This window comes from Alligator mississippiensis, chromosome 1 (genome assembly GCF_030867095.1).
Source record: "Alligator mississippiensis isolate rAllMis1 chromosome 1, rAllMis1, whole genome shotgun sequence".
NCBI lineage: Eukaryota > Metazoa > Chordata > Crocodylia > Alligatoridae > Alligator > Alligator mississippiensis.
The window spans coordinates 297,788,174-297,800,251 of record NC_081824.1 but is presented as its reverse complement, the minus strand read 5'-3'; the positions used below and the strand labels follow the sequence as shown (position 1 = coordinate 297,800,251).

The 12,078-nt window shown below is 44.6% G+C and overlaps 1 protein-coding gene across 1 annotated transcript in view; it reads left to right on the top strand.

The window, feature by feature from the left end:
* DSCAM (DS cell adhesion molecule) overlaps nucleotides 1–12,078 on the top strand; it is a 717,333-nt gene that overhangs the window by 113,193 nt on the left and 592,062 nt on the right. The window contains exon 2 of the mRNA XM_059720751.1: nucleotides 8,861–9,178. Within this exon, the coding sequence (XP_059576734.1) occupies nucleotides 8,861–9,178 (318 nt within the window). The remainder of the gene's footprint in view (nucleotides 1–8,860; nucleotides 9,179–12,078) is intronic.

Below are 12,078 nucleotides of genomic sequence, written 5' to 3'. Positions count from 1 at the left end.
TTGAGAGAGCATCTCTCACTTTTGTCATAAATGCCAGATTTGGTTTGTGAAGATGCTCAAACCATCCCTTCTTAATTGTTGTCAGTCATCAAAGGGATCTATGGCAAAATATTCCTTTCTTCTGGGATGTGCTCCCTACCTTGGAACAAAGCAGTTGTAATCAGGTTCTGTGTTCAGAGTAGACAGGAAAACTCAGCAGTGAGTGTTTTGAGGAAGAAATTCTATACAAAGGCTGCTGTTCTGTGAGGGCAGAGCATTCTCTTTTTTCTGCACTGTAATTCTTGTTTATTCCTTTGTTACATTTTTCTGGTTTTCTGCTGGCTCTTTCTTTTATCTATGTAACTTCTCTTTAACTGAGAAGGTGCTTAAAGTTTATGACAGACATCCATCATAATGTAACAAATCTAAATAAAATAAAATACTTGATTGCTGCCTGATACAGCATTTGCCATATGTGAAGGGAAATCATCATATCCAGTACTATGCCATGAACCTGATGTTCCATTGGAGCATTGCTTCAAAGTATGTGGCTGCACATCTGCTTCAGTGATGTGCTTAATTATCTCATTTATCTCCTCTACTTTGATTTTTATTTCATCTAAAATAAGAATCTTGGTGCCCTCTTTACCCCTCTACTTGCCTTTGATTGACATTTCTTAGTATGTCTAAATAAATATTTGATGCCAGACTGGATTCATCAAAGAGCTAATGGAGAGAGATATTCTCTAGGTTTTAAAAATTTTATGAATTTAGGGCCGAATTCTTCTTTGACATAAGCAAGCTTGATAGGATTTGGCCCTTAATGTACAAGATGAAGGCAATTTAATTTCAATTTTGATAAATTACACAGTTAGTGATAATTACTTAGTATTAATTTTTAAATACAACTAGTATTGAATTTCATTAGCTTTAGAAATTTGGCATAAATTTAAATAGTCCAATTTTTGTGTATGAGAGAGAATTTATATATTTGACAGTCATTAACAGAACTATCCTTTTATCTATTTTTGATCATTTGAATTTATTCTTGATTATAGTAGTATCCTTCTGTATTACAATTGTACCGCTTTTTAAACTAGGTGAAAATTATTGTGCTTGACTCTTAGCTGACAAAGGGCTGAGCTTCCCTGCCTAAATCTATAATGGTCAAGTCTTATAAACTGCAGTTCAAATAATGGTCTGTGTAAGTCTGAATATTTGTGCAAATTTTTGCAGGTTCATTTTTCAATCTGTTATTGGCTCCCCTTTCTTTTTTAAGACTTTAAAACTAATTCTAGCATAACTTTCTGGTTCTGAGAATGGATACAGTAGGCCATGTTACATGGTAATTTTGGGAAGCTCCTGGAGCTCTTAACACCTGCATTGTCTGCACATTAACACCTGAAACTAGTTTTAAGCACTCATTAGGCAGCTCAAAGTTACTCCACTCTGGGGCAGCATTATTTCCGCTCGTGTTATTCAGCTTATGTTACACTAAGGAGCCACTCTAGGCTCTAATCTTAGTGTAACCACCCCACCTGCCCCTTCTCTCTGCTAGTTTGGATTGGGCCCACAACCTCTCTCCCCCCCCCCCAACCTTCGCCAGCATCTCTGATCCCTACTCACTTCCTGTCTTCTGGCTGCCCATGCTGTCTGTCCTGGGGGAGCAGGCAGAAAAGGGTTTATCTGCTTAGCGACCACTGCTCTCTAGGTGGGCTTAGCCTGGAGCAGAGCAGCAGCAGTGGCAGGGCAGGGGAGAGCCCCAAGGGCCAGGTGGGGGGAACCAGGAGAGCCCCAGAGGCCAGAGGGGGGGTGATTCTTACCTTTTAGTCCTCAAGGTCCCTGCTGGCTGGAGAGGTGTAACTGCTTCAAGCTTGAGCTAGCACTAACACTGATAAATATTTGTGTGGCTCACGGTATAAGATATAACAAGGCCATATTACATCTTCCCTGTGACTTCCATATTGACCCTGGATTTCTCAGTTCCTTCATCATGATTTTACAATGAAAGGAAGTTAGGCCTACAGTTAGTTCATTATTATAGGCGACTGGTAGGGGGGTAATTGGGGGTGGGTATGGGCTCCCCCTGAGATTGGCTGCCACCGGCTTCTGCGGGAGGTTGCCACTCGCCACCCTCCCCACCCCACCACCGATGCTGGCTTCTGTGGGCAATCACCATTCACCACCCCGCGGCTTCTGCTGCTGGCTTCTGCAGGCAATAGCTGCTTGCCGCCGCCCTTCCCCCTGCCCCTGCAACCAGCTTCTGTGGGCAGTCGCCGCTTGCCACCCCAGTGCCAATGCTGCCTCCCACAAACTGCTCCCCCAGTCTCAGGAGGCACCAGTCACCCATGTCCATTATAGAAGAAACTAGAATGATTATGAAGGAATTTGAAAATAGCCAGTTATACAAAAAACAAAGGACAAAGAAATCCTCTTAACCATATTTCATGAAAGGCAGGAATATGCCACTCATAGATGGCATCAGTGACATTTTTTAGCAGTGAATTCTCCAGGTTAAGCATTGGATACACTATAGATAATGTGAACTTTAAGAAACATCATACTAAGGATTTAAAAAGGTAATGTTATAGGAAAAATGAATCTCCATGCTTTAAGGCATAAAACAATTAAAGGGTTAGGGAGGAATTTTTCCTGGGGCAGATGTCTGACAGCTGCCTACTGCAGCTTTCATCTTTCATTGAAGCACCTGGTACTTGCTACTCTGGGAGATAGAAGCCTGCTGAATGGACCAGACACTGATCTGATCCTGTATCATAAATCTTATATCTAGCACTGTCACTGCTATTCTTTCTATAAAAACTGAATGCCCCCTCCTTCCCATTATTGCTTACCCCATTAATTCTGGGTAATACAGAATGAACTTTGGAGCAAGAGACATCAGCAGTACAGACCAAGCAAGAAGGTTACTCTCTGGGCATTGTCATGAGACTTTTAAAGACAGTACTCATAGGAACAGGGACAAGAGATTGCACATTGGAGTTTGTTGAACAGAGTGAGACTTAAGATGCAAGTTGATGGGGTAACTGCTGCATTTAACAATGAGAGGATTGTTTGCATTTAACAATGAGAGGATTGAGTCTAACGTTGTAAGCAGTTTTGGGTTTAGGGGAAAGGTTAAGGTTCAATATGGACTCCTTCAGAATTTAAGGTGTAGACTCTGCCACCTGTTTTCTCTAGAAAGACACTTTGAATTGGAGATTACCAAAATGGATTGAACCATTGTGATCATCTGGTCCTGCACATGTGCTCTGGAGTGGGAGGGGTGTTTTAATTAGAGTGGCTCTCTTGAAGAGGATATTGTGCTAATTGTGGCATATCTGCCAACAAGTTTAGCCCCCACTGCCTTAGTTTATACTCCAACAGTCATCTCTTTATTGTTGATACTCCTAACCTGACTATTTTCATTAGTTTCTCTCTTTTCCTCACCCCAGCAGCATCTGGCATGGTCTCCCTGCTCTTCCTCTTGACTAAAGCATTATATTTCTCATTTTAATATTTTACTTCTAAGATATATTAACATATCATGTGTCGCAGGGCACCTCGGTGCCCCTGCTCCTAGAGTGGAGAAACTGCCAGGGAGCAAGTGAGCATGCCCTGGCCTGACATAACGAGCCCAGCTGAAGCTTGCTCAGGTAATGAGCTCAGCTGCGGGTTGCCGGAGCAACCAAGGGGAACCAGCTGCCTGTAGGAGGCAGGGCCTGGCCCTTATAAAGCTCAGGGCCGAGGCCAGGCTGGCAGTTCTCTGCCAGCAGCCGGAGAGGCAGGAGCTCCCTCAGCCGGCATATGGGGAGGAGCCTGACGAGCGAGTACAGCTCATGATAGCCCTGAGAGGATTGGGCACTAAAGGTTTAGCCAGGGGGGCTTTATGTTTGTGTTATAGCCAGGAGGCTCTAGTTTACGTTTGGCTCTGTATATTACACCCGGAGGCTTGGGTGAGGCTGTAGGGGTTGGAGGAGGCCTCAACTATAGGGACCCCAGAGAGTGTGGGGTGCCCTAGCGCCAAGAGGGCGCATTATCTGCTTAGCGCCAGGAAAGGCACAGCTCGCACGCCAGGGCGTGAGCAGCTGGCGGCAAGGAGCACGGCCAGTGGGTCGCGGGCGCAACCCGTAGTTTGCGGACGGGGACCTGGACCCCGGATTGCGTGGGGGGGAACATAGACCCCGGCCCCAGGAAAGGGGCAATATTATTGAGTAGCCCAGTGTGGGCACGGCGAACCCCAAAGAGGGGGAGCGCCATTGTATGTTATTGAGTAGCCCAGTGTGGGCACGGTGAGCCCCAAAGAGGGGGGAGCGCCATTACTGAGGAGCCCTAGAGGGGCCATATCAAGGAGCCCGAGACGGGCATAGCGAGCCCGGCCGCAGGCTAGTGCAGTAACACCCCTCAGACTGAGGCAGGGCGCTGCGGTTGCCCCGAGAAGACGGGGAGTAGCAGCGCGGTGAGCCAGGGTCAGAGAGGGTGCCTGTGCGGTTGGCCCATAGGACCGGAGGCCCGCTAGGGAGTCCCTGAGCAGGACCGTACCATCAGGGGAGGCCCAGCGGGAGGCTGGGCACGAGAGAGACAGACCCAACAACGTCTATTACATTTGCGAGGCTTGGGGCGTGGTATTAGGGGTTGGTAGGAGCCACGCATAGTTCACAAGGCTAGGGTGTCCGGGGAACACCCACCATATCGGGAGACCCCCAGGGGGTCCGGAAGAACCGCGGGGACAGAGGTCCCGAGTAGCCGTGCCCAGGGAAAACACAAGGCAGCCTCCTATCATTATATTTACTAGCAAAGACGTGGCGGGCGAGAATTAGAGGGTGCCTTGGGCCGGCCTGTACACGGAGCGAGGGACCTCAAGGAGATCACGGCCCTCCGCGAGGACCCCGCCGTGACATCATATTTCCCTCCTTGTTTTCTCTTAATTCCCATTAGATTTTGATATATAATTTATTCCATTATTCAGAAAATTTGTTTTTTCTATGAGACACTGGGCTGATAGCTCTTTAATGAAAGATAATGCACGAAGTCCCAATCTTTTCTGAAGTATGTATCTAAGCAACTTGTACATTTGTTCTCCGCAACAAAATGCATCTGGATCATTTTCTGTGTTTATATTATAGTACTGCAATTATTTTCCAGGGATTTTTTGGATATGTGTTTGTGTCTGCTGTTAAGATGCATGGGTACCAGGTGCTACTTTAAATGGAAGCATTATTGTATAGGCAGGTGGATAGAAACTTAGAGCTAGTAAAGACTGCTACAAAGGATACAGTATAGCTGTGAGAAGTGATATTTTGTGCATCTCATATGCATCCAGTTCAGCTGTGTTGCCTTGTAATTTAAATTGTATATGGAAAAGTTAAGTTCCGTGTAAGATATCAAACCTAATGTCTGATAATCTTTATTTTACAGCATGGAAAATTTGGTATGCCTCTCCTCATCCTAAATTAGAAAGTCTACTGATTATACCTGAACTTGCCACAAAGCATATTAAAATCTGGCAAACATATATTGTATTCACTTTTATACAAATGTCTCCTCTCCTTGTGGTTGAAAATTAAAACACTCTGCGTTAACATTTCAGTTGTAATTATAGAGTATGGCTTGTATAGTTAAATGAACAATGCTGAATTCAAGATTATTTATTCTCTATTCTGCCACAATCGGTTTTGTTCTTTCTGCTAAAGTGTAGCTATAATTAGAAATGCGACCATGTAAAACTGCACTGTCTTACTAACCTCCCTTCTTTCTTGTTTGTATTCAAGTCATATCTGCTTGCTTTCCAAAAAGCATCAGATTTTTACTGGGGCCAAACCACTCTAATAGGACCTGCTTGAAACTTACAGGACCTGTGGTTGCTCTGAAGCAGTGCTTGCCACCTCCATTTGCAGGGATTAGTTATGACTAGGAAAATCATGAAATCTGGGATTGTTCACAAAATCAACTTAAAAAAACCCCTTAAAAATAAAATGCTGGCTGCCCAGTTGGAGTCGGTGCTTCTTGCTGCTCCTGCAGCCTCACAGTCTGTGCAGGGGAGGAAGGTGCTGGCTGGTGGGGTGGCATGAAGGACAGCAGGCAAGATTGCAGCCATCCCCTTGCCCCTCCTCCCCCACTAGGGCCTCTCTGCCGGTCAGCTCTGAGGGGAAGGGCCAGTGGAGCACAGCCAGGAAATATCCATGGAATTTGCTGTTTATGCCATGACCAACCTGCAGAAATTGTTTAGTCTCATAGTGATTTAGGTAGGTCCTTAGCTATTGGCCATACCCTGTCACTTTCCTTTGAAGCTCTAGATTCCCAAATTTCAAAGATCCTTTTTGTCTTCTCCTCTGCCTCCTTAATACCCTGTGGCAGTACACCTTTGGGTGCTTGCCACTTTAAGGGCTGGAGCAGGCAACCAGCAGGTGCCTGATTAAGGTGGCCATTTTAAAACTAAGGTCAGCCAGGCAGAGTCAGCAGTGTGTTGCTTTCAGCCAAGGGAGCAACATCACCTGACTGAGATGACGCTCATAAAATCCTGGAGGTAAGGGCAGGAGCTAGGGGGATGGCTTGGAGGCTTCTGGGCCTGGTCATGACCTAAAACTGCACTCTGCCAGGATAGGGAGGCCTGGTGGGACTGCTCGTGGCATGGCAGCCCCACTTAAATACTAGGAGCACTCATCTACCTGGTGAAATGCGGGTCAGGGTGCCTCAATAACCCCTAGGTCCCACCATACCATGGGTACAAGGGCCAGGCACGGCTATGGCCACCTGATCCCTAGGGGCTGTAAAACCCCAGTAGTGGAGAGAGGCCAGGCATGTTGGTGGCCACCTGAGCCTGCACAGGGGAATGAGACCTTGGAGGTCCTAGGGAGGGGATATTTGTGAGACCCCAGAGAGGGGGAATTATGTGGCCCTAAAGGGAGAGGGCAGTTGTGGGGCCTGCCCAGAGTAGGGTACATTTTTACTGCCTGAAGGACTGGACATAACTCATGGTTGAGTAGGGTTGTGCGACAGTCTGAAGGGCAGCCCCAGGGAGTGTGTTGAGTAGGGTTGAACTTGAGTAGGCCTGAAGGACAATACATGAGCCCCATAAGTCTGACTTTAGGCTGGGTGTGCTATAAGATCCTGGATGCCATCTGCGAGGCATGGGCTGCAGTGTAGAGGAGGTTCAGAGCTGTGGATAGCGCCCCCTGGCATTGGGGCCTGTAATGGGCAGACTCCTGCATTATACCACCAGTAAAGGGAGCAACAAAGTCGTGGCAGAAGAGACTGGGTGGACTGCTCCATAGACAGGTGGGGGAGCCAACTTGAGACTCAGCCCTGAGTTTTCCCCTGTCACATACCCTTTCCCAGAAATCTTTATTCATTTACTTCTGATGTCTTTTAGGTGGACTGTTTTCCACCTAAAAGATGTGTTTTCCAATTACTTCATGGAGCTAGTTGATCTTTCCTTCTACAGTCTTCTGGAGGTGCCAGTAGGCATCCCCATCTGCCTGTGTGGGTATCCACCATGAAATATCATTTTGCCCAGTAAAAATCTGATGGTATTTAGAAAGAAAACAGAGGGGTTTCAAGGGATATACAAAAATGTATTCCCTCCTTACCTTGCCCTCCACATTGTCAGGAAAAGAAACACTCCATCTGATGCTGCAAGCTAACATAGAATCAGAGAGCTTGGATAAACTGCACCCCATGTGACTTAGCTTTGAGGTTGCTGGGTATTATCTATCCATGGGACAATAATATGTGCTTTTGCAAATTGAGAGCAGTAGTCAACTCCTTATTGCAGCTGGTTACTTTAACATAATATACAATAACTACCATTTTAGAATTTGTCAGATAACTTCACTTTAGAAATCACAGAATTCAAGGAAGAGGGAAGTGCAAATGCAGTATTAAAATAACCTCATCTATTTTTGTAAGATGAAGCTAGCAGAATTTTAGGGGGAGGTTTAAATACAATACGTATAAAACACAAGTATGGTTACAGTATTAAAAACTTCAAATTCTGGAAGTCTAAAAGTAATGGTTTCCATTGCTTTGTTCTCAAGCAGAGAGGAGTAGGAGATACTGCTTTGTGAGGGGTCTCATACACTGGATGAAATGTTTGAAGTTGCTTTTGCTTGTCTAGGTAGAACCTCTAAATATGACAGTTCTGGCTAATATTTACGTTCTTTATGAATACCATCATCGACTATCCATGTTTGTCTTAAAGTCATTTTTGTAACTAAAAGTCCATGTATTTTTATTAGAACTAGCCAAATAATTTACTCTCAGAATTTCTTATTTTCTGAAGTAACGATATGGAAGTTTTCCCCCCATTATTTGCTCAGTTCTACTCACTGCATTACAAATTGCTTTGCTATATCTAAATTCCAAAAAGGATTGTAAAAGTCAAATTCTGTTATAAATGCTAACAACAGCCTTTGCTTCTGAGGCAATTCTAGTTAGTGGGAATTTCACTAAAGTAGATTACTGCTTGTATTTAGCCTGCTTTGGCAAGAATGCTGAATCAGCAAAGGCAAAGGTGATCAAATTTTTCTTCTTTCCAGACACTAATGGTAATCTCACTAAAAAATAACTGCTTTCCGTTATGCTTTTGAGATCTGCAGCTTCTTAATTAATTGACTCGGTTGCATTTTTCCACCACTAAAACAGAGCAGAATCTTAATCTATCCTCCATTATGATCCAGTTGCTCCAGTTATCTTCATTAGTTACTGGAATAATTCAAATTAGATAGTACTACACACATGTTTTTATTGGAAATTACTTCCAGGAACTCAAAATCCTGAGCATTGTTATTATACCATGAAAACTAATTTGTGGCCTATAAAACTGTTTTATGTGCAGGTCAATTTTCCTAGTTACTAAATACATTTTTATCTTTGTGTCTTGCAGTTTTCAGTGAAGATCTACACGCCAGCCTATATTTTGTCAATGCATCTTTGCAAGAGGTAGTGTTTGCTAGCACCACAGGAACTCTGGTGCCCTGTCCTGCAGCAGGGATCCCTCCTGTGACACTCAGATGGTACCTAGCAACGGGCGAGGAGATCTATGATGTCCCAGGGATCCGCCACGTCCACCCCAATGGCACTCTCCAAATTTTCCCCTTCCCTCCTTCGAGCTTTAATAACTTAATCCATGATAACACTTACTATTGCACAGCTGAAAATCCTTCAGGGAAAATCAGAAGTCAGGATGTTCATATTAAGGCCGGTAAGTATGCATCTTCACTACATCAATTCAGTTGGAACGAGGGGTAGACAGTGTGTTTCAGGCTTAAAGTTATAGCTACTGGGTGCATAAACATGAGATGTTTACTGCAGAGCTGCCTAATTAGCTCCACAATAAAGTGTCAGCATTTAGACATGCAGCCCTATTAGGCCGCAGTAAATTAATAAACGCTGCTGTAGGATAGTATTTGTCAACACAAGTACTGTCCTGTAGTGGTGTTATTTACTTTGCCATAATGCATGTGTAGACATTGATGGGACTGGCTGGAGGGGGCATCAATGGGGGGGGGCTGCCTATCAACTAGCCACACAATGAAGTACCCATGTGCTCCAGCCAGCCCCTCCACAGCATGTTGCACTGAGTCAGAGCAGCCCTGGGTTGGCAGGTTGACCGCCTAGGCCCCTTGTCTGACAAGGCTGCTCTGACCCAGCTCAACATGCTGCAGTCCCAGGTGCATGTGTAAACATGGCACCCAGGAGCAATAAACTCTGGCGCATAGTATACCAGAGTTTATTCAGTCAAATTTATACCACGTCTAGACATACGCATTGTGAATCAGAATAAAGAAGATGGTCTGGAAGGACAGCCCTATTGGTTTTACTAAGAGCAACCAAAATGCCTTTTTTAAGAGAGAGTATTTCACAAATCTAATTAGGACCATTGAAATTAAAAGATGACAATATCTGAACCATTTATCAGAACCTATCATTGAAGAGCTGGCAGAGAAATGGGGACAGTCCTTGGACAAGGTTTGGCAAATCAGAAAAGTAAAACATTTCTCCCCTATTTTCTCTCTATTTGTGACCTGGTTTTGAGACGGGACAGAGATACACACATAATATAAGTAATCAATATTATCAGTACAGGGAATACTTTTAGTTTTAAGTGAAAATATTCAGAGGGTCTTTTGTGTCATGAGCATAGAAGTTTGGCAACTATTGTCCATGTAGACTGAATAATAAGAGGCTCACTCAGCAAGAGGAGAAATGGTTTAAATGAGATCAGAATGGAGTCTTTAGTTAGTACTATTTTACTAGCCCAGCCAACACACAGCTTAAAAACTACATCTAGTCAAGTTTGATGAGCCAGTAATATGAATAAAGCATGGAGAGGGCAGAGCAGATTCTTGGTGAATACAACATTATTAAAGCTTCATTGGAATCAATTGAGCTGTAATAATTTACCCTTGCTGAGGATCTGATTTCTGGTGTATTTGCAGTAGTAATTCTAGATAAATTGCAAACTATGCACATATATCATATTCTAGAGCTGTTGCTTTTCTTAAGGCTTTCTATTTGCAAATAAGAAAGAGCCTGATTGATGAACATTATGCCAATTAATCGTGTTCACTACTAAGTTGTGCTTTTACTGGGCACATCTATGCGAGATGCTTTACTTGGGATTAGAGATAATTACAGCACAGTAAGCATCACCATCTACAAATGCAGATGCTTACTGCACAGCAATTGGCTCTAATTGTGAGTAAATTTGCTACCTGCAAATGCAAGTAGCAAATTAACTCTTGATTACTTACTGCACAGTAGTGCATGTATAGACACCTGACTGGGAGCACATTTGTTCCCTGTCAGCTGGGCTGCAGGGGGTGGGAAATTGCTCCCTGCTTCCTGCTGCCAGGGTGGGCTCCCCCCACCAGAGCCCAGGTGGGGACAGTGTCACCTTTCCCTGGCAGCTCTTAGTCCCTGATCTGCAATTGTGGGGCCAGGGCTACAAGATTCTTATCTCACAGCCTGAGCTCCTCAGTTGTAGGGCGTGGGCTGGGAGATGAGAATCTCTCAGCTTTGGCCCCATGATTGGAGAGCAAAGTCTTGAGGTAAGTGCGGGACCTGAAGGAAGCAGAAACATGTGGGGCAGCAAGGGAGGCCTTATTTTTCCTGAAAAAGTAGGGCAATTGGCTAGTCACCTCAAGAGTCCATACATAAATGCACAGAGCCTTGGAAAAAAGCAAGAAGAATTGGAAGTCCTTGCACAGTCAAGGAGCTATGACATGATTGGAATAACACATTTGGTGGAATAGCTCGCATGACTGTCATGGATGGGTACAAACTGTTTGGGAAGGATAGGCAAGGTACAAGAGGAGGAGCAGTTGCGCTGTATCAAAAAAAAACAAAACCCTGTGCCATTGCTCAGAGCTCCTGTATGAAAATGGAAATAGGCCTGTTGAAAGTTTCTAGGTTAAGATTAGAGGGGAGAGCAACAAGGGTGATATTGTGTTGAGTGTCTGTTATAGATCACCAGACTAGAAGGATGAGGTAGATGGGGGTTTCTTTAGACAACTAGCAGAAGTTTCTAGATTGCAGGCCCTGGTTCTCATGGGGGGCTTGAATCACCATGATATCTGCTGGGAGGGCAATATAGCAGGGCACAGGCAATCCAGGAAGTTTGTGGAGAACACTGGAGACAACTGCCTGGTACAAGTGTTAGAAAGACCAACTAGGGGCCGTGCTCTTCTTGACCTACTGCTCACAAGCAGGGAAGAACTGGTGGGGGATGTAGAAGGGGATGGCAAGTTGGGCAAGTATGCCCCTAAGATAATTGAATTCGGGATCCTGACAAAAGAAAGAAAAGAGAGCAGCAGAGGAAGGACCCTGGACTTCAGAAAAGCAGACTTTAACTCCCTCAGGGAACTATGGGCAGCTCCCCTAAGAGGCCAGTCTGAGGGAGAAAGGAGTCCAGGAGAGCTGGTTGTATTATAAAGAAACCTTACTGAGGGCACAGGAACAAAACTTCCTGATGTGCAGGAAGAATAGCAAATGTGGCAAGTGACCAGCTGGGTTTAGCAGAGGTCTCTCCAGTGAGCTTAAACATAAAAAGGAAGATTACAAGAAGTGGAAGCTTGGACAACCAACTTGGGAAGAGTATAA